General features: G+C 36.0%; 1 protein-coding gene across 4 annotated transcripts in view; it reads right to left on the bottom strand.

The window, feature by feature from the left end:
- Nucleotides 1-21,969, bottom strand: part of EPS8 (epidermal growth factor receptor pathway substrate 8) — a 263,944-nt gene that overhangs the window by 22,076 nt on the left and 219,899 nt on the right. For all 4 annotated transcript variants that reach the window (XM_036760033.1, XM_036760030.1, XM_036760031.1 and 1 more), the window contains 3 exons: nt 17,882-18,015; nt 9,175-9,283; nt 2,068-2,211 (listed from right to left, as the gene is read on the bottom strand). In XM_036760033.1, coding sequence (XP_036615928.1) covers nt 2,068-2,211; nt 9,175-9,283; nt 17,882-18,015 — 387 coding nt within the window. The remainder of the gene's footprint in view (nt 1-2,067; nt 2,212-9,174; nt 9,284-17,881; nt 18,016-21,969) is intronic.

Here is a 21,969-nt window from a genome sequence, read left to right as displayed (position 1 = left end):
CACCAGATAGATATACTTATCACTACAAATGGCAGCCCTTGGCCTGTGCATGCCTATACGCACGCTTACACACACATGCACAAACACAAACACAAGGATCTTTTCTATGCAGTGCTTCTTGTTATAAACCATGAGGTTAAACAAATAAAAAACAAGCCAACTCAGTCAAAAGTGTAGACATAAGTTCAGTTGAAGCAGAAATACTCAGTCACTGGTTAGGCAATAAGTAAACACGATCTTATAGATAAGCCAAGAAGCTACGGCATCCAGAAGGTGAAATAAGATTTACGTCACAGCAATAACATCTTAAAGGCAAATAATTGGAAACTTGCTTTGTTAATTATTGCTGTCTTTTTTTAAGAAAACTATTTCTAAACCTAAGATAGAAAGTTAAATTCAAAGTCCTATAAGAAATGAAATATTTTTTAGGTAAGGTAAATTACCCCATACCTTAAATAATTCAAACTCCTTCTTTGGCATTAACAGCTAAGTACAAATGATGAACATAAAATTAAATACTTAATATATCATGCACATAGTTTGGACAAATATAAACACATTTCAATACCAGTTTTCCTTGATTAAAGATATTTTTGACCTACCCATCAAAATATACATATTTTATATGTCAATTCAATCTTACGTGGAATTCCATCTTATATATTGTATATGGCCAATTCCATGAATCATGGTAAAATCTTCAGTCACTCCAAACAAACGAAAAAGTGTATCACTCTTCTAAGCTTAATATCATCAACAAATTAGCCAAAAGTATTCAGATAAAGTAAGATGTTAAAAGAACTTCACAAAACTTCAGGTTTGGAAAAAAAATTACCTTCAAGCCTGAAATTGTGAATAAGACAAATCTACTTCCTGACACATCCAATGTGCTTTCTACACATGTTCATGCCATTATCCTTGGGCCTAATGTGAATCTGTTGCCAAGTTTCAGAGAGTTAAAAAAACAGTTCTGTCTAGGCAATTTGGCAAGAGAGTCATATTAGTCTTAAGGACCACACGTGGGGTGCCATTGTGCTCCTGGTATAACTAAATCAAAAGCCCCATAGTCCAAAAGTCCCAGGAGTGAGGAATGTGGGTTGAAGCTGCAGGGACAGTATGGAGCCCAAGGTCAGTAACAGTCTACGGTTATTGTAGAGAGGACTCTGGTGTGATTTGATAAGACGGATACCTATCCATTTTATCTATATTAATTTTATGTACATGTTGCATTTTAATTTTTCAAATAGAAAGCAAAGAAGCTTTTCAGTCAGACTGGCCACATATCTTTGGTAGTCAGTGCAGGTTACAGCTAAGCAAAGTTTTTAGGAAAACTAGTTGCAGGGCATATAGGATCTGAGTATTAGGATTCTTGGACTCTGAATCTCTCTGGCCTCAGTTTCCTTAGCTGTAAAATGAGGTTTGGCTAGGTGATCTTAATAAGGCTTCTAAACTCTGTTCCTATTTTCTTATAAAGTTGGGTATGCTCCTCTTAGCCCTACCTCCTAAACCCAAACAGGAAGGAATGTGGTAAGGGCAAGCTTGAGATAAAAGGCTAGGAGCATTAATTCTCTAAAATATGTGGCAAAACAGCTTTCAGGGAAACAGCTATTTCTTTATTACCAAAGCATGAAGCAATGGGTATTTTCCTTAACTGAAATGTGTATGTGGCTGTGTGTATATTTATGTGCTATGCATAAATCTGTCACTTCTTCCTGCTATAAGAGATGCTCTAGAATCAATTTCAGAGATTAAGAGTCAAAAAATGTGATTAAGTCTTGCCTTTCTTTTTTGGACTAGATTTGTGATTTCATTGTTGTATGTTGCTGATGGCGAGGACCTTCCTCCTCCAATGAAGAATGGTTACCTTCTCTGCCACTTGCAGTCTTAGAGCGTTGTTTGGGAAACTGAGAGAGTAAACCACTTTCCCAGCATCACACAGCCAAGAAATGATAGAGAAGAGAATTAAATGTAGGTTTCCTTAACTCTGTATCTACTCCACCATCATGATCAATTTGTAGCTTGCCCACACTCAAAATAGTAAAAACTAGGTTAAGAAATGAATGGTACCTGTATAGTATGAGTATAAGGTGGATCAGCACGCCCCAATCCAGGCTCTTGGGGTTTCACAATGTCTAAAATGTTATTTGGCACAAATCCAGAGTCTCCACTTCCACTGCGAACTTTCCACCACTGTTTTCTATCATCGAGAATCTGTGAAGAAAATTAAGAAATCACTTTAATATTAACACTAATCTATGACTACAATCTCATTTCCTTGTAGTATTATAGAATATTAATCGAAGACTTTTCATTTCTTAAACCATGATAGAAGCCATTCCCTAACCTGCAAATTGGCAAAGATGGCAAAAAATGACAGTAGTTATAAGCTAGAAGAGTTGTGGAATGATAGGTGCACTAATACATAGTCGATGGAGCAGTGAAATGGTACAATCGTTTTGGAAAGCAATTTATAATTATGCGAAGTAACTAAAGTGTACACATCCTTTGAATCATAGACTCCACTATTGGGCATATATTCCAAGAAAACCATTGATAACAAAAAAGTTGCCACATGCACTAAAATATTTCTAGCAGCACATTTTACGATACCAAAGAATTGGAAACTAAGTGGATCCCCATCAATTGGGAAATAACTAAAACTTTGGTTGCATGTATACAATGGAATATAACTGCTTTTAAAAATTATGTGTGTTGTCAATACAGAGAAGGATGGAAAAATCTACATGAACTGACACAGAGTAAAGTAAGCAGAACCAAGGAAACAATATGTAAAATCACTAGAACAACAGTGTAAATGAAAAAAATAACCACGTGCAAAAAAATGAAGTGAATACAACAAAATTATAAAGATCAAGCGGGACTCAAATGAGATATGAGAGGTCAACCCAACCCATTGCTTTATCGATGTGGGAGGTCATAGTGTAACACACTGCAGGCGTTTTTGGTCTTTTTCAATGTATTGATCAGTCTTGCTGATTTTTTCCTTGTCTTTTTTCTTTTTTTGTCTTTAAAAATTATTATTTGTCATAGGGAATGACTCATGGGGGAGACAGGTAAATATATCAGGGATAACTGTGATGATATAAAAAACAGAAGACATTAATTAAAAACCTTTTTTAAAAAAGATTTATTTTTCATTATTTATCTTGCAATTTCCTTTCTATCATTCTCAGTTTCAAAGTGAGAATTTCCATTACTACTTCAGTATAGGTAAGTGTTAATACAGTCAATCCATATTACACTATCGCATCTAGACTCAGCAGGACTGATCCATCTTTTCTTTTAATCATACACTCTTCTGGTGACATTTATTTTACTCTTATTTTGAAAAGTTCTTCACTGGTTACACATTGCAACTGACACATTTACATTGTGTTAAAAGGTTTGCAAAGGACTTTACATATAGTATTTCATTTGAGGGACAACTAGGTGGCATAGAGGATAGAGTGCTGGGCCTGGAGTCAGAAAGACCTGAGTTCAGATCCAGCCTCAGACACTTACTTAGCTGTGTGGCCCTGGGCAAGTCACTTAACCCTGTTTGTTTCAGTTTCCTCATCTGTAAAATGAGCTAAAGAGGTAAATGGCAAACCACTCCAGTATCTTTACCTAGAAAACCCCTTGGAAGGGGTCCCTAAGAGTCGGATATGACTGAAAAACAAATAAACAACAAAATCTCATTTGATCTTCAGACCCCTGTAAGATAGGTACTTATAACCCCATTTTAAATATATGGAAACTGGAATTTAGAAATCTTAAGTGATTTGTCCATGGCCATACAGTTAGTAAATATCCAATGTGGCATTTGAATCCAGATCTTCTTGAGTCCAAATTGAAAACCATGGTGTACCTGAAATGTTACCGGTGGCTCAGGTGGGACACCTCATATCAAGTGAAATATAGTAGGGAAAATTCTATAAATGACAACTAAAAAGATCAGCACAGATGGAAAAGGCAAATCAAATTCTAAGATATAAAAAATAAGGGGATGTGCATTCTATCATTATTAAAGAGATAATGTAAAACATTTAACAGGTGATGATTTTACGGAACTCAATAATAATAATTATAATACTATTAATAATTATGCATTGTTGGATATTATCATTGCAGCTAATATATATATATGTATATATATATATGTATGTATATATAGCATTTACTATGTGCCAAGCAGTGTGTTAAGCAGTTTACAGCTATTATCTCATTTGATTCCCACAAAAACCACAACTTCTCTCTATGAAAGGAAGAAATTTCCTCAGCAATAAAACAGCAATAATATCATTTTTCCCAAGCAGCTCACAATTTTGCTGGGAAGGTTAACAAGATAAGTTATGCAAGTGCTTTGCTAATTTGAAAGTGCCCTACAAATATGAAGCATCACTTCTAGAAAGATGGAAGAATGAGAGGTCAAGCTTATCTCCTCAATATTCCCTTTAAATGGGTAGACAAAAGAGTTTTTAAAAATTATCAGAAATCTTAAAATTGTTTGTAGAAAAAATAATCAAATTCCTCTCTTCTTCCCCCAAAAGTTATAATGCAATGAAAAATATTATGGGTAAGAGAAACTTAAAAACAAAAATTCTAGAATGAAAATAAAATGAAATACCACCAATACTAGGATCATAAATGCTATTATTTTCTCAAGACAAAATACAATGGAAAATTAAAGGAATATTAACATAAGATAAAATAAAAAACTAAGACTTAAGAATATAAAGAAAAGACAATGGTGAAATGCCACACCTTAGAGGCATTCATGAAAATGTAAGTAAAGGAATAATTTCAATGAAAATATAATTGTTTTATTGAAGAAAAATAACAGAAAGGATGGGTAGCTGAAGAACCAGGCCAGAAAATTATTCAACTGAAAAAAATTATTTGAAATCTGTTCAAAGAAAAGAATCCAAAGGACAGAAAGAGATTGGAAAATTTAAGGATTATCTGGCTTCCCAAAAGCTTTATTTGTGAGAAGAAAAGAATTTAAACATTATATTTCTAGAAATCACCTATTTCCAAGAAATATCCAAGAAGAAAGACTGATTGAAAATTGACAGATTTCACAGCCAGCTGACACAGATGAATCTGAAATTCAACTTACCCAAACATATTTTAAAACTACCAAGTTTCAAGACTATGCTTACAAGATAACAGTTTACAAATAGCCAAGAAGAAAGGATCATAGGATCATAGATATAGAATTGAAGGAACCTTGGAAGCATTTAGTCTACCTTCCCCCATCCCCACCAATTTAAGATAAGTGGGGTACAAGGGAGGTTAAGTGAATTATGCAGGGTCATATAAATCAAACCTAGGTCCTGACTCTAAATCTAGTGTCCTTTCCACTGTATTGCCTCACAAATCAATTCAAATTAAACAAGATTTTCCTACAAAAATGCAAAATGATAGAAGAACCTAGAAATCATCTCTTGAAACTTAAGAGATACAGGAGTACATTCCCAAATCTGTTTCCTGAAAAGGAAGTTTCTCTCTCTCTCTCTCTCTCTCTCTCTCTCTCTCTCTCTCTCTCTCTCTCTCTCTCTTAAAGGCTAGCAGAAAAAAAAAACAGAAATGATAATTAATTAATGAAGATATTGGTGAAACAGAAAATTCCTTTAAGAGTATTCTCTGCTAAAATTTCTGATAAAAATTTCCATCATTTTTATCTCATGTTTATTAAGCATTCGCTTTTTAATGTTCCTTACTGCAAATTGTTCAAAGGCATTAAACACATATAAACTATTCTTTTTAGAGCTTAATAACCTAACATCAATGATGATTAACTCCCAAACTATCAAATAAAAATATGCAAAAGAGTAGCAACTATGCAAAGGTGAAATAACGTAATAATAAAAGTAATATAAGAAACCTAAAATGTATTTCGTATTTGAATTAAGGGTTGTGGCAGATGAAATAAAAGGCTTGCAGAAGAGGTGGCATTTTAATGAGTTAATGCAAAGGAAAGAATGCTCTGGATGAGTTGATGGGGAAGAGTGCTCCATGTGAGAAACAGCGCCCTGTCAGAGGACCTGATTTAGGAGATGGACTAGATGGCCTTTCAAGTCTCTTTCAGAAATGATCTTATGAATCAGTTCAAGATGGTAAATAAACAAAAAACAAGAACAAACAAAAAAAGCTCCATATTGGTCAGAAGTTTGAACACCAAAATATACAGCTAGTTTGAACTAAGTCAAAGTTTGAATAAATCTCTCTGTCCCAAAGAGCACTGCAGTGATTAGCTGAATGGTCTTTGTAAAGTCATTTTAGTTCCTCTTTCTCTGGTTGTGCTAGCTCACCATCACAATGAAAATAATTCACTTAATAGGAAGAAAAAGGAATAAACTTTTACCCCACTACTAGCCATGCACTGTGCTAAGTATCTTACAAATATTATCACATCTCACTATCTCAGTTAAAATTGCTCCTTTATTGGGGGATTTTTTAATCTACATGATACTAAATAAACATTTTGTCCTATTTCCTCATTGAACTGATCAGTTATTTGGGTTAATTGACCAAGTACAGCACAGTTGTGCTATGTCTTAGATATAACCTTTGCTACATCACACTAGAAATTTCAATAATGAAACTTAAATAAATGACCTTTATGTTTTAAAATAAAACTTCTACATAGATATATCTTATCTTCAAAGCCGGCATTAAGAAAAATGAAGCCACAGTCTTGGAGAATCAACACACAGTTATCTAACAAAAATAGTGCCTTGGAATAAATAAAATCAGGGATGGATCTTGATCGTATGGTGGGGGAGGGGAGGGAAAGAGCGGAATCACTTGGATTCATGTGTTAGAAAAAAATAATTTATATTCTAGAATTTACAAAGCTTCTTGCTGTATCCATAAAAAGGAAATATGACCAAATGGGGGTGGTATCAACGGAAACAGAAACATGAGATATGTACTGTCAATCAAGTTCTCAGCCTCACTCAAGGGAGTATTGTTGTAAGCTCTGTGCTTGACACCTCTGTTGTACAATATGAATACAATGAAATAGTATTCCACTATCAGAAATGACAAAGATTAGGAATACAGAGATCGGTAGGAAATATGATTTGATTAATACTTTGCAAAGCACATTTGCTTACTAGAATATTTTTGTATATATAGGATGTCCCAAAAGTCTTAGAGCATTTTTAGGCTATTAAAGTTTTAAAAGCCATTAAATCTTAAAACTGCACTAAGACTTTTGTGACATTCATATAAAAGCTCAAGAAATCCCACATTGGGTCTGAATGGACATCCAAACAGACCAGCATTCTTTCTCTGACAATGTTGCTAACATATAGAAAACTATATCAAGTGGGAAGATTTATATGAAGTGAGGCAGAGTAAAGAAAGCAGAACCACAGGAACAAAATGAATGCCAATTTCAAATATGCAAATACTAGTAGCAGCAATGAAATGCTGTGTTTTGAAGACTGTTCATATTTAGACAAGAAGGATATATGGGACTCACACATATAAAAAGGGAGAGAAGCATACACTGTTGTAAATGCCTTTTCCTCCTGGATGTTCTCTCCTCTTGGTGTCTATAATTGGTTCCCTTTCTAAGCTTCCTTTGCTGGATTACCAACCTTTTCCTATTAATCCTCTGCCATTCCCCCAATTATGTCGGGGCATTATTAAGGTCCTTTTTGCCTCTATATACTTGGCCATCTCTTCATTTCCAGTGGGAACAAATACTACTTTTATGCTGCTGACTTCCAAATCTATGCATCTAGCCCTAACAATTGCCTATTTCCTGGACCGGACTGCTATTTGAATGGGCCACCTTAAATTCAATGTATCGAAAATAAAAGCCTTTGCATTCTCTCTCAAAAATCATACTCCTCCTAACTTCTTTATATCTATTCAGGATACCACCAATCATCCACATTCATGAAATTGGAGTCTCCTTTGATTCTTCCCTGTCTCTCATCCCCCCATACTTAGTCACCATCCAAGTCTTACAGATTTGACTTCAACACTATCTTTGGCCTCCCTCCCCTTCTTTCAATTCACTCAGCCTTTGTTCAAGTCATCATTATCTCTCACCCAGCCAACAGTAAAAGAATCTTGATTGGTCTCTGCTTCCATTATCTCCTCTCTCCAATTACGCCACCACACTGCTGCAAAATTGATATTCCTAAAATAGACCCAGGTCACTTCACTGCTCAAGTACCAGAGGTTATTTATTGCCTTCTAAGATAACACACAAAATCCTCAGTCTGGCATTCAGAGCCCTCTCCCAATACAGCTCCAACTTACCTTTCTTGTCTTATTTCAGAATACTTCCTTTCACAATTTCTGTTATGATCAAAATGACCTGCTAGCTATTCCCTGTACATTTTATTCTACTGTTTGTTTCTGTTTATTTGCTATGAGGTGGTCCTTCATGTCTGGAATGATGCCCCTCCTCACCTTGACTTCATAGAACCACTAACTTCCATAGCTCAAGTGCAACCACTTACAAGAGACCTTCCCAAGCCCCGTAGTTATTAGTACTGGCTTGGCTTCTTCTTGAAATTACTTTGTATTCATGCTTCGTATATACTTTATATTTACTTCTCTGTAATACATGTTTTTATTTCTCCCAGTAGAATATAAATTCCTTGGCAGCAGAAGCTGTTTCATTTCTGCCTTAAATAGTCCTAGCACCTAGCACAGGCCATTGATAAATGTTTGCTGAATTGGATAGACACAAAAAGTGGAGGGAAAAGAGAAATACCGGAGTTAACTTTTTATTAGAGATGAATTTCAAACAGCTCCTGGGAGAACTTGTCAGATCTGTTTATCCTATATGTTCACACTTAGCAGCAGAACAAAGATAACTGACTCCCCAAATCAATAAAAGACTGGAGAAGGCACAACATATATCGACAGTTTTATCTAACTGGAGTTCAACAAATAAGATAAAGAGTTTAATTAACCATATACTTACAGTGGTAAGCCAGTTTTGAACTTGCTCTTATATCCTCAGTATGACAAGATAATTAAAAAAAACATCCATAAGTACTTATCTCACAAGGTTGTTGCAAGGTTCAGGCAAGTATGTAAAAGTGACTTTCAAACTTCAAAGTACTATGTAAATGTCAGTTATCATTGTTAACCATTATCATAATTATCATTTACAGAAGAAGGAGTTGAAGATACCATTACCTCTAATATGTCATCCTTCATTACAGAAAGCTCACTGCTATTCCTGGCCACAAAGTCATACTTGGATTTGGCATATTTCTTGGGAGGGGCTTTGAGTAGGTCATAATTCCTGAAACAAATGAAAAAAAATTACTGCTGGATGTTAAAAAAAAGGCCCATCAAAAGGGAAATATCTTGGGGAGTTCCCAGTTGAATACAAGATTTCTTAAGGCTAAATGCTACAATTAATCTAGGTTGCAACTCATATGCTTTTTCTTACCTTCTTTAGCTCTGGTTTTTTAGCATACAGGTAAATGTTCATTAGCATCTTTAACAAAGAATGGATAACACAAAAGAAACTAAAAACCAAATTAATCACATTTTCTGCTCAACACTTGCTATCAACTGAAAGATGTTAAAGCTAATTTCTAATAGATTGTTTTAAATTGTCTGTGGATTCCACTTATTCAAGCTATGCCACCAAGTTATCCACAAAGTCTATGAAAAGAATTACATATAAGGTAAACAAGAGGCCAACCCAACTTGCTGGGTCATAAATATGACACTGAGTAAGTAAATATCTTGAAATAGGGAAAGTATTGATTTTTTTTGATGGGGACTTCCAGCACTCAACTAAGCTGAGTGAGATCTTGTAATAAGATTGCCTTTCATCACTTCAAATCAGCTAGAAATGTGCCAAACATCTCCTCCCTTCTCCTATTCCCATAGGGACAAAAAGAGGGGAAAGGAAAGAAATTACACCATGGATGGGGGAAAAAAAGCTCACTTAGTAGAGTAAATAGAAAGCAGAATGTCTAAAACAATGAAGAAAATATTATGAGAGTAAGACGTTGTCAGAAGAAAACTCCAAAAGAAAAAGAAACTAAAGCTAGAACTCAAGAAAAGAGAACAGAAGGGCTCCCCAAAATCCCTAAGAGTGTTTGGAAGGCCTAAAAAAATGAGGATGACATAAAGAGAGAAAACATATGTGCTCAATAAAAAAAATTAAAGACAAGATTCTGTGGCAGAACAGAATTTGGACATAATGAAAAAAAAGCTTGGAGGAAAAAACTAAAAAATTCCATAATACAGGAAACATTAAAGTAAAACCAAAAGACAATAAAATGTGACAAATATGTGAGAGCTCCAGAATTAAAAACATTAGATTTGGAATCTGGGTTTCAGAGGGATAATCTAAGAATCAGCCTAATCTCTAAAACTATAAATTAGAGAGATGAAACCAATCTACATGGAGGGAATTTTCTGATTGGCAAGTTCCCTATATCCATGATCTATTCCCTGTCTATTAAATTACCAACATGATAGTTTAAAAAATTTTAAATTTTAAGTGATTTTTGAAAAATAACAACCAAATTTCATTTAATTCAATAAAAGATCAAAGTAATAAATCAAAACATTTTGTCAAATTAGGATTATTATTACTACTAACAGCTGACATTTAGTTGCATTTTGTTTTTAGATTGCTTGATCAGGAGAGTGCAGACACAGTTTTCTCAGATTCCAGCAAAGCATTTGACAAAGTCTCTCAGGCCATTATTGTGAAAAGATGGCTAGAAGGACAGTAAATGACAACAGAGTCAGGATGAGTTAAGATGGGTTGAATGGGTGGAACCAAATTCTAATAATTTTACGTTAACTTGGAGAGAGGATTCTGATGGAGTATCCCAGAGATGTGCTCTAGGTCATCTGCTGTTTAATATCATTAGGAATGACAGAGATAAATGCAGAGAATGGCAGAGATGGAATGCTTATCAAACATGCAGGTGGCACAAAGCTAAAATAATGGATGACAAAGTCAAGATTCATAAAGTTCTTGATAGACAAGGACATTGGGCCAAATTCACAAAGAAGACATGTAACACGGTAAATAGACAGTCTTCCATTTGTGGGCAATTTTAGCAAAAATCCATTTCAAAAGTACAAGATGTAGCAGACATAGCCAGATAGCAGCTTATCTGAAAAAGATCTGGGGGTTTTAGTGGTCTACCAGTTCCACGCAAATTAACAACAAGGTAGCACAGTATATAAAGCATTGGGCCTGAAGTCAGGAAGATCTGAGTTCAAATCCCACCGCAGACATTAATTATGTGATCCTGGGCAAGTCATTTAACCTCTCTCTGCCTAAGTTTCCTTATCTGTAAAAATGGAATTAATAATAGCATCGATTTCTCAGGGTTGTGAGGATCAAATGAGGTAATATCACTAAAGCATTTTACAGATCTTAAACTGCTATGTAAATGCTAGCTATTACTATTATCAGAGTACCAGAGAAGTTACTTAACATACTTAAGGTTACACAGCTACATAGTTGACCACTTTGATCAAAGTTGGGCAGAGAAGATGGGTTAAACAAAATAGCATCATTACCCACATTTCATTTATATATGCTTCCTTCTCTAGTCCCTCCGTTGCTCTCATCTCTCCTCCTTCATAGCACCCTTCTCCTACCCTGGAATCTAATTACTATAGTTAACTAACTATGTGGCACACTGTAAGCAAAGGGTGAGACAAATAGACATTCTCTGGGAAGTTTTCTGACTGTTAGTGGACAACAAAAACTTCTGTAGCAGCATTCTTCAAGGCCAGGTTCAGCCTTCAACCTGCCTCAGAGAAATAATTAAAAGTTCTGTAGGGTCATATCACCAGCTGTATTAACACAGGCCATATCTGTCAACTAGAAAATAACAATCAGAAATATGTTTAGTTCTATCCTGGACTTCATATAAAATCTATAATGTATCAGAAAATGTAATTTCAATTTCTCATTTGGAACAAGAATAACGAGCTTGATATTTATGTTCAGTGTGAAAGTCAAGGAAATTGAATCAGCAGTTTAAAAACAACTCCAAAATTATTCCCCAGATTCTAAATAATTATTCAAATGTCAAGGTGCAAACTGCGAGAAAGTAAATTCACCGAGCAGTGAGTAGATTTTGTACGGTATCTGCACTTCACTCTTGATACATAATTAAAATCCTATGGCATTATAACAATTGTGATCAAGATGCTAAATGTCTCTTTGAACTTTAAACAAGAGAAGATCTTTCAGAGATCTTTGAATTTCTACAACACAAATGCTGGGGGATGGTTATGACTCAATGGGTATATAAGGAGGGAATCCCATATTTGGGGTTTTGAGAGAATTTCTGCAATAAAGAGTGAGATTATGTTCACTGGTACCGGTCGAGAAGACTAAAGACGCCTGGGAGGGCATGGGGTTGATCAAGAAGGTTCTTTGAAGTAGCGCGGCTTTGTTTTGACCTTTTGATTCCATCTCCCTATGGAAGGTATAAACATGCCCTCTTAGCACTTTCCTGAGGACAGAACTCAAAGATAATTAATGAAATGATTGGCTTGGCCTCCTGTGGAACAGATCACTGTGGAAGGGGCCAATTCTTCCTCCTGGACTATAAAAGAGACTCTCTCTATTACCTGCTTGGGACTTTTTTGTCCTTTGGGAATTTTTTTCTTTTCTGAAGGACAAAGGACAGTAAAACAGAGCTAGGAGTGGTTTTGGAGATTAGAAGTAGGGAGTCCATTCTTCCCATGAGTCACTGCTACTGGCTGCCTTGGCACAGATACAAATGGAAGTAGTATGTGCTCTTGGCCACCTGGGCCAAGAGGAGAATTCCTAGAACCTGTTTCTGGCCCTCTAGCCTCAGAGTGGCAGTGGTATATTTTCTCTGCCAAGAGATATCTGCTGTAGGGAAGGGAACCCTCTAGTATAAGTAGTTCCTAAAACGCAGATTTCTGGAAGTGTCTGATGTTCCTGAAACCTAACCTTCTGGAGAAAGGAAGGTTTCTGGGCAATTTAATCCCCAAATTCAATCTTTAGTAAGAAAAGGCTTATTTCCTGGGCAGCACAGGTGGGGAAGGAGAAATCACTTCTTTGTCAAGACCGAGTTAAAAAGTTAGGGGTTCCAGGTTTTCACTGAGAAAAGAGGGGTTCTTGAGCAATGGCAGCCTCTGAGAGAGAGAGAAGATTGGGCACATGGCCCCCAGATCTGGAAGAACTGAAAGCAGATTTAAGCAAAAATCTGGGGTGTGGAGTGGGAAGGGAGATTTGAGTATCACCCATCATTACCATAATTTATTTGAACAGTATAGACAAGACGGTTGAGGGGTTACCTCTCTAGCCACATCTAAGTTCATTTCCTTGATGATGAGGACATCTTTTAGGGGACTACCCTAAAGGTATACAGACTACCTTCCTGTATGGGTTCCTGGAGGAGAAAGTGGGAATTTCAAAAGCTGCTTGTCTAGAAGTCCAAAGTCTGTTTTCCTTCTGAGGGCATAGTGCCATAAGGCTAGATGCCTATTTGGGTTTTCTTTTTCTTTTTGGGGTGTGGGGTGGAGGGTCAAGCAGAACTCACCAAAATGTTAAAAGATTACACCTATAGCAAGCTTAAGTTTATTTCCTTTCCCAGCAGAATCTACACTTCTAGGAGGTGTTATGAGTATGGAGGACACTTCAGAGAAGGTAGAATTCATCAGAAAGAGAAAAGCGTAGCAATATTTATGGGCTATTTTGAGTCCTTTATGTGTGGTCTACATTTTTCATGGGATTCAATAAAGGCAGCCCTGCACCTTATAAACTGTATTGTCATACTGAGTATTGGATCTGAGAACCCATTAACTGATGGTGTTATCTCTGTGTTTTTGTGGGGCCAGTCCTTCCTGCCTCTAATGTGCTCCTTCCCTACCTCTGCTTCTTAGAAGGCCTGGTTTATTTATGTCAAGATTTATGCAATACTTACACCTGACTCCTCTTCTAACTACCCCTAGCCTCCAGCTCCTATTACCCCACCTCCCTAAATTACCTTGTTTTATTTTGTACATAGACTGTATACGCTTACTGATGAACATATCGTCTCTTCTCATGAAATGCAAACTCCCTGAGGGTGAGGACTGTTTCATTTTCATCTTTGTATTCCCAGAGCCTTGCACGGTGCCTGGTACCTAGCAGGCAAACTTAATGAATGCTTTTTGATTGAATGACTGATCTAATGAGACCTACAAACATAAGCCATGCTTGAGCTATAAACTGAGACTTCCCAGAGGCAAGTCTAAATGAGACAAGGAAAAAAAAAGGAATACATCCTAGGGGCCAACCGTGAGCTGAAGGCCATGTTGTATAATCCTGGGCTGTGGGCTAAATTCACAATTTTCTCTGTTATTACTATACAAACATCATGGAAAACCTTTCCAAAAGATCTACTGAGCTACCAAATACAAATGCTAGGAAAGTAAGTAATCATTAATGCTGCATTTTTAAAAATTTATGTAAAATTGACATGGAAACAAAGACTCTGAAATGCTGACTATAGCTAATAAGAGTAGTTGAAAGATTCCAAGGAGTTGAACTACATCATTGATCTTTAGCACTCCCAAAGTATCCTAGCTATTTGCTAGTACAGAGCAGTGTAGCATAGCAAATGGACTTGGAGTCCAGGAAACTTAAGTTAAAATGCTTCTTCCATTGCTTATTAACTGTGTGACAATGGGTAAATAACTTCTCTGAGTATTTCCACACTTATAAAATGAAAATAATAATATTTACAGTACTGAGGCTCAAACGAGATAATATAAGGAAAGTGCTTGATAATGAAATCAGTTTTTATTGTAACTGTTACCACATTTGGATAATTTTTTAACTTTACTAAAAAGAAACAGAAAAAAAGATTGTTTGCTTAAAATGAAGTACTTAATGGTTTTTAAAAACCTCAAAATACACAGACATACACAGATAATATTCAAAAATGTTTTTGCCAACTTAAGTCACAGGTGTATGTACATATACATATCATACATATATATACTTCATGCTATCCCACACTATGAATTACTATATTAATCCCTTGATTAATATGCTATTGATATGATTACTTTTTAATGATTCATTTATTAAATTACGTGTCAGGCACCAGGAATACAAAGAGAAAAATTAAAGTCTCTACCACTAAGGAGCTTATCCAGGGAAGCCAACATGTTCATGTAAAGGAAAAGAAAAAACATAAATTCAAAATAGATAAAAAGGAAAGGCATCAGATCAAGAAAGGTTTCATGTAGAAGATGGTGCTTGAGTTGGGCCTTAAGGGTTCTGTGTATGACAAACAGTGAGAAAGTCAGTTAGGTTAGAATAAGGTATACATAAAGGAGACTAGAATTTAATAAGGCTGGGAAGTCAAATGGGGGACAGTTGATGATGGGCTTTAAATGCCACATAGAGGGGATAAGATTTTATATTAGAGGTTTTGTTTTGGATATATTTATTTTGATATGCATATAGAGAATGCAGTTTGAAAGATTCAATAGTTACTTGGAGATTAATCAGATTAATGCTCAGGAGACAAACTAGGGAAAGACATATAGATCTAGGAGTCATCTGCATAGCAATGATAATTTACTCCATGGGAAATGATATGGCCACCAAGAGAATATATAAAAAGAAGACAACCCAGGACCAAGACTTTGTGTAGAGGCACGGTTAGCAGAACATGATATGGATGATGAATCAGCAAAGGTATCTGAAAACAAATGGTCAGATACTTGGAGGAAAACCAAGGAAGAAAATTGTTATGAAAACTTGGTATGGATAGTGTTTCCAAGAAAAGAGGGTGGTTACGAGTGTCAAATACTACAGATAGATCAAGAAGGATGAAGACTAAGAAAAGACCATCAGAAATGAGGATTAAGAAATCATTGGTTACTTTGGAGAGTGTAGTTTTAGTTAACTGACAAAGTCAGAAGCCAGACTGCAAAGTATTAAGAAGTGAATGAGAAGAGAAAACAGAGGCAAAATGTACAGGCAGCTCTTTTTTCCTGATTAATCGTCTCAATCTTACCTCTTTCCACATAATCCTTGACTCAAAAAACCCAAAACCAAACAAGAACACCCCCCAAAACACACACACACGAGCGCGCGCGCGCACATACATGGAATGACAAATGCAACTTCTTAAAATGCTTCTCAAACTCTCCCTCTTATACCAGTAGAGAATAAACCTTAAAGTTGAAAACTGGGCCACTATTAACTTCTATCTTACATATAAACAAACACATTTTTGTAAGATACCAAAAATTAATATAATTTCATTCAAATTAATTGTAAAAATTGTAGTTATTATATAGGTTTTGAAAGAATTTGCAATGTACGTATTAAATTTGTAGGGGGGTAAAAACCCTGAAGAACATTTTATCCTAAATTCACTATACAAAGCAGAAACATCATGAGATGAGTGAGCTAAAAATGTAGGACGGTAAAAGTACCTTTGACTGAAATCCAAGGTTTAGGTAGAGATTTACAAGGGAGAAGCTTTACTATGGCCTCTCTAATTATATTGCTTTTTTTAACCTCTAAGTAGGTAAAAATCACGTAACAATCAAGGACCTTCTTATCTATCCCACTATTCTACTTGACTACCTTCCCTTGTTTTTCTTTCCTTCCCAAAATAGCAGGTAGATGGGTGCTATCGGTCAGAATCAATTCCTTTCTTCTCCTTCCTATTTTCCCTCCCTGTCTCTGCTGGAAAATGTTTAACAAGGACAATATATGTGAAAACAGATAAAGACTTATTTGGAATAGTGAAACTTTCAAGGCAAAACAAACAATTATGTGTAGATAAAACTGTAATTATAAATATTTCTATCCTAATTCCAGCGGCAAAGTTCTGTTCTTTCAACTTGAGAAAACAAAAAGTACTGGAGTGACTTAATATTTTGAATTTTACTTAACTTGTTGCTTCTAATAGAGGCCTACAGTTTAATAAAAGGGAAACTCATCAAAAGATAGTTACACTAAGTAAAAAGAATGGAATTAAGCGATTCCCGCCCTCCCTCACCCCAAACTGTCCATGCCAGCTCTTCAAAGGAATGATCAACCCTTAAATAGTGAGGGACAGCAACAGGAGCCAGACCTGTGATTTCATGACTTGTGATTTCAGTTGAATGGGAACCTAACCCTGATGCAGAAACTCCCTCTATCAATGGAGATCAGCATTGGCTCTGAAACTTTAGTAATAATAATCATTAGCAACAATTATTAATAATAAGTGAAGCTAGCTATGAGATAGCCGGTCTATTAGTACTGTGCTATAAGAAATGACAAATATAAAAATAGCTACCATTTACATAGCACTTTAAAGTGTGCAAAGCATCTTATAAATATTATCTCATCTGATCTTGATAATTACTCTGGGAAGCAGGTACTACTACTACTACTACTACTACTACTACTACTATTATTGTGTGTGAGGCAATTGGAATTAAGTGACCTGGGTCACACAGCTAATAACTGTCAAGTGTCGGTGGCCATATTTGAACTCAGGTCCTCCTGACTCCAGGGTTGGTGCTCTATACACTACGCCACCTAGCTGCCCCAGCAGGTACTACTACTATCTCCATTTTACAGTTGATAAAACCAAAGGCAACAGTGACTTTCTCGGAGTTACACAGCTAGATGGTGTCAGGCTGGATTTGAATTCAGAGCTTCCTGATCCCAGGTCCAAAGCTCTATCTAATGAGGCACCTGGTGGCCTAGCAAGTCGCCTAGAACACTGACAGGTCATGTGATTTGCCCAGGATCACAAAGCCTGTATATGTCTTAATAGATTGACATTTATAAAAGCAGAGATTATATCACCTTAGTTGGCAAAAAAAAAAAAATGGAGACAGGAACAAATTCTCATTGGTGGTCACTGAATGTTACCTATCTACATGGTGGTTATAAGTCTGCTTAAAAGCAAGGGCAGCTTCCCCTTGGTCCGGCAGAGTCCCTCTTTTGTAAGCTGTATTATTGAATGCATGCCCATCAGGTGGAGGATGCTCTGGTACACTAGAATGCTGAAAGGCAAAGAGATAGAAAAAATGAGAATGATTACAAAATTACTCTTTCACATAAATGCAATGTCAATCAACAAGTACCCATAAGCAGGGGTGTACTGGTAAACATTTAACAACTAGCTCTCCAGGGGGAAAATGTATGCACAAAACACCTTTAAGTTTAATCTGCATTATTAATTGTTAACTAACAATTAAATCTAATCTGCATCATTTTCTTAAGACTAGGCAATATGCAAAATAATAAATCAGCCCTGATCTATATAGCATTTCCTAATGCTTAAGGTGTAAATGCTCACACCGAACTTTTAACAATCAGCTGGAACTGGTTTAATTTGGCTCTAACACACCCCTGCCCAGAAAGGTATTCATTTAATTATGGTACAATTTTCACTTTTCAGGTTGCTGATTGTTATTTTAGCTAATTATGAAACACTGGGATTACATTTTTATCACAGGTGTGACTACAAATATGTAACCAATATAAATGCAAAATCTTCACCCTACACCAGGGATTCTTTATTTTTTATATCATAGACCTCTCTGACAGTCTGGTGAAGCCAATGGATTACTGTGGTCTGTTGCTTACATTCAGGATTGAAGGAAACACTAACTTTTAGCTAGATGTTAGTGATAATAGAGATATAATTTTTTCCTCATCCAAGCTTATGGACCCCCTCAAATGGCCTGGGACCCCAGGTTAGGAACACCTGCTCTACATGATGAAGAACAAAATTTCCCCCCAGGGTTTCAGAACAGTATGCCAGTTTAGTATTATATAGATAATATTTATAGAATAAAGTGAGTTAACAAAATCATAAACCTTTTCTCTGAATCTCCAGTTATAAAAAGGGCAAACCCAGGCAAAGATGTTTAAACTATGTGAGAAGTATGATCTATAAGACATTTTTTCATCTTCAAAGCCAGCTCTAAAAAGGAATTAGTTTTACTGTCCCTAGTTAAGCTAGCCATAATAGGAGCAGCGAGGGGGACTACTTAATGGGCAGATGAAAGATGGCAAATATTTGGTGAAATTTCAGGAGCTTGTGAAAAGACCTCTCCCATTATGTTAGATATCTTCAAAGATATCTAACATAATGACCTGGCCTTGATGCTGGAAGATCTCAAATTACTCATTCCTGTGGACAATTCATTGAGTTACAGATACTAAAACGAGAATATTATTCATAATATGCCATTAATGTTTTAATTCAAGTTAATTTACTCATTCCATATAAGAGAAAAGGGTACTGACAGTACAGGAAGCATTACAGTTAAAATTTTATTGTGTAAGACTGGGAAGGGATGTTGCCATGTAACATGTAATAGGGATCTCCTTTTGAAGCCTTGAGAACTTGATGGGGGGGGACGACCACAAGGGCAATAGAAATGACAGGTGAGTGGGAGGTGTCAGGAGGAAGAAAGGCAATAAAGTCATACTAAGGACAAACTTTAACGATAAAAATTATGCTATCCCTGGCCAAAAGAGTACAAAAGTAGTGGTAGTAATGTACAAATCTACCACTCTCCTGTGTCCATTACTTACAATGCCAAAATGCAGGATCACAGGGATACCTTAGGACCTACAATAAAAAAGGTGGTCCTGTATTCAGCTACTATAGCAAAAGTCTGAGGTCTTGTCATGGAATTAATACATCCATTAAATATCTGAAATCACTTTTACTTGACCTACTTTTCTAACAAAATTTCAAGGCGTGGAATCTCCTAAATATGTGGCTAGCAGTATTTTCTTTTTTCATTATTTTTCAACCAATTATAATTTTGAAGAAGTACTTGTTACCATAGTAACACTAGTGGATGCTGGTGTCCTTCCTGAGTGCAGGTGACCAGCTATAGATAATCATCACTGCCCTTTCTTCCCTACTCCCTTTGTCTCTGGAGATGTAATAAACCACACCCTACCGCACATAATTAGCTCATGTTTTAGTCTAGGAGCAATTTAATGGTTCCTTAGGTCCATGTCTGCCTCTTCTGCTACTTTAGCGAGTTTACATTAAACAACTAGGATCACAACTACAGTAATTATTGGGGTAGAAGTAATCCTTTTTATGCACGACATGGAAACAGGTTACATGATCAAAAACATTTTAAGACAAGTCATTACAGTATGAATTTTATTGTGTGAGGAAACACGCTTTTGAAATCACAAGACCTATAATTTGTCTGTATGACCTTAGAGAAGTTAATACCTTTCTAGATCTCAGTTTCCTCATCTGTGAAATGAAGGAGTTAAATTAGATCATGGTTTCTTCTAACTCTTCTAAATTTGTCACTCTATGATAGTTCCTCATTTAAAATTATTATCATTCAGTGGGAACACTTAATTTATTCACTGGAATCATCAAATATGATACTGTTTTTAAATTTAGGATTAAAAAAACTTACACAAAAATCAAATTTTAGAGACATATAAAGCAAGAAAATGTTTGCTGAAAACAGTAAACAATGATCAAACATTTATTAAGGATTTTCTATGTGCCAAGCACTGTACTGGGTACTAAGACAATGAACAACAGAAAAAAAACAGTCTTGTCCTCAAGGAGCTTACTTTCTAAATATTCAAAATGAAAATAAATTAAAACATAAAAGATGCCCACAGAGTAGATGGATCTTAATCTTAGAAATGAGGGCACTGGCAAATAGGAAGATTGGACAAGGTCTCCTACAGAAGATGGCATTGCAGCTGAATACTGAAGAAAGCCAGAGATCCTAGGAGGAGATGGTGAGGAAGGAGAATACTTCAGGAATGGGCAAAACTAGTAAAAGGCAAGAAGACAGAAGATGAAGTGTTGTGTGTAACAAACAGCAAGTGGGCCAGCATAGAGGCATTGTAAAGTACAGGGTGTTCCTAAAGTCTGGACACATGGGAAATGTGGGATTATTGCATCTAGTTCACGTGAATCTTGCAAAGTGCATCAACCTTTGCATCACAAATGATGGAAATCATATTGAAGATGTTATTTATTAATATTCCAATTAAATGAAATGTTGTTGAAAATTGAATTCATTTCATTTCTTGAAAATCTGCATTTTTGCCTATGTGCCCAGACTTCAGGAACATCCTATATGTGGAAAGGGTGTGGGGAAAGGAACAAGCATTTATTAAGTACCTACTGTGTGCCAGGCACTGTGTTAAGCATTCTACAAATATTGTCTCATCTGATCCTAACAATAATCCTGTAAGGTAGATACTACGAGCCTCATTAATAGCTGAGAAAACTAAGGCAGTCTGAAGTTAAGTTACTTGCCCAGGGTCACCCACTGAGGGTAGTATGTGTAAGAAGATTAGAGTGTTAGGAAATGGCTAAATTATAGAGGGCTTTAATTGCCAAACAATTGATTTCGTATCTGATCCTATAGGGAGCCACCAGAGTTTATTGAATAGAGGTGGTCACACCTGTGCTTTGGAAGAAAGTGAACCCAATTAAAAAGCTACTGCTTTAGTTCAGATGAGATGATTGAAGAAGCCTGAAATAGGGCGGTAGCTGTGTGCGAGGAGAAAAGGGGATGTATGTAACAGATGTGGTGGAGGTAGAAATCTCAAGAATTTGGCATCTGAATGGATATGTGGGATGGCAGTGTGGATTTAAGGGTGATACAGAGATTGCAAACATGGGTAACTGGGAGGATTGTGGTACCTTCAATGATAATGGGAAATTTAGAGAAGGAGAGGCTTGGGATGAAATGAGTTCTGTTTTGGAGATTTTGAGATTGAAATGCCTATGGGACATCTACTTTGGAATGTCCAATGGAAAAAAAAATGTCCAGTTGGTGATGAAGGACAACAACCAACCAGCAGCTGGAGGTTCAAAATTTGTTTGTGTCTGCTAAGTGTCAATAGAGATGAAAAGAATGGAACAGGTATACTACTGAAAGTCACATTTCTAATTTGTTCTCTTCTAAAGAAAGCATGATAGATTTATTTTTTGAAGCCAC

This window comes from Trichosurus vulpecula, chromosome 5 (assembly GCF_011100635.1).
Source record: "Trichosurus vulpecula isolate mTriVul1 chromosome 5, mTriVul1.pri, whole genome shotgun sequence".
Classification (NCBI taxonomy): Eukaryota; Metazoa; Chordata; class Mammalia; order Diprotodontia; family Phalangeridae; genus Trichosurus; species Trichosurus vulpecula.
This window is presented reverse-complemented; position numbering and strand designations above follow the sequence as displayed.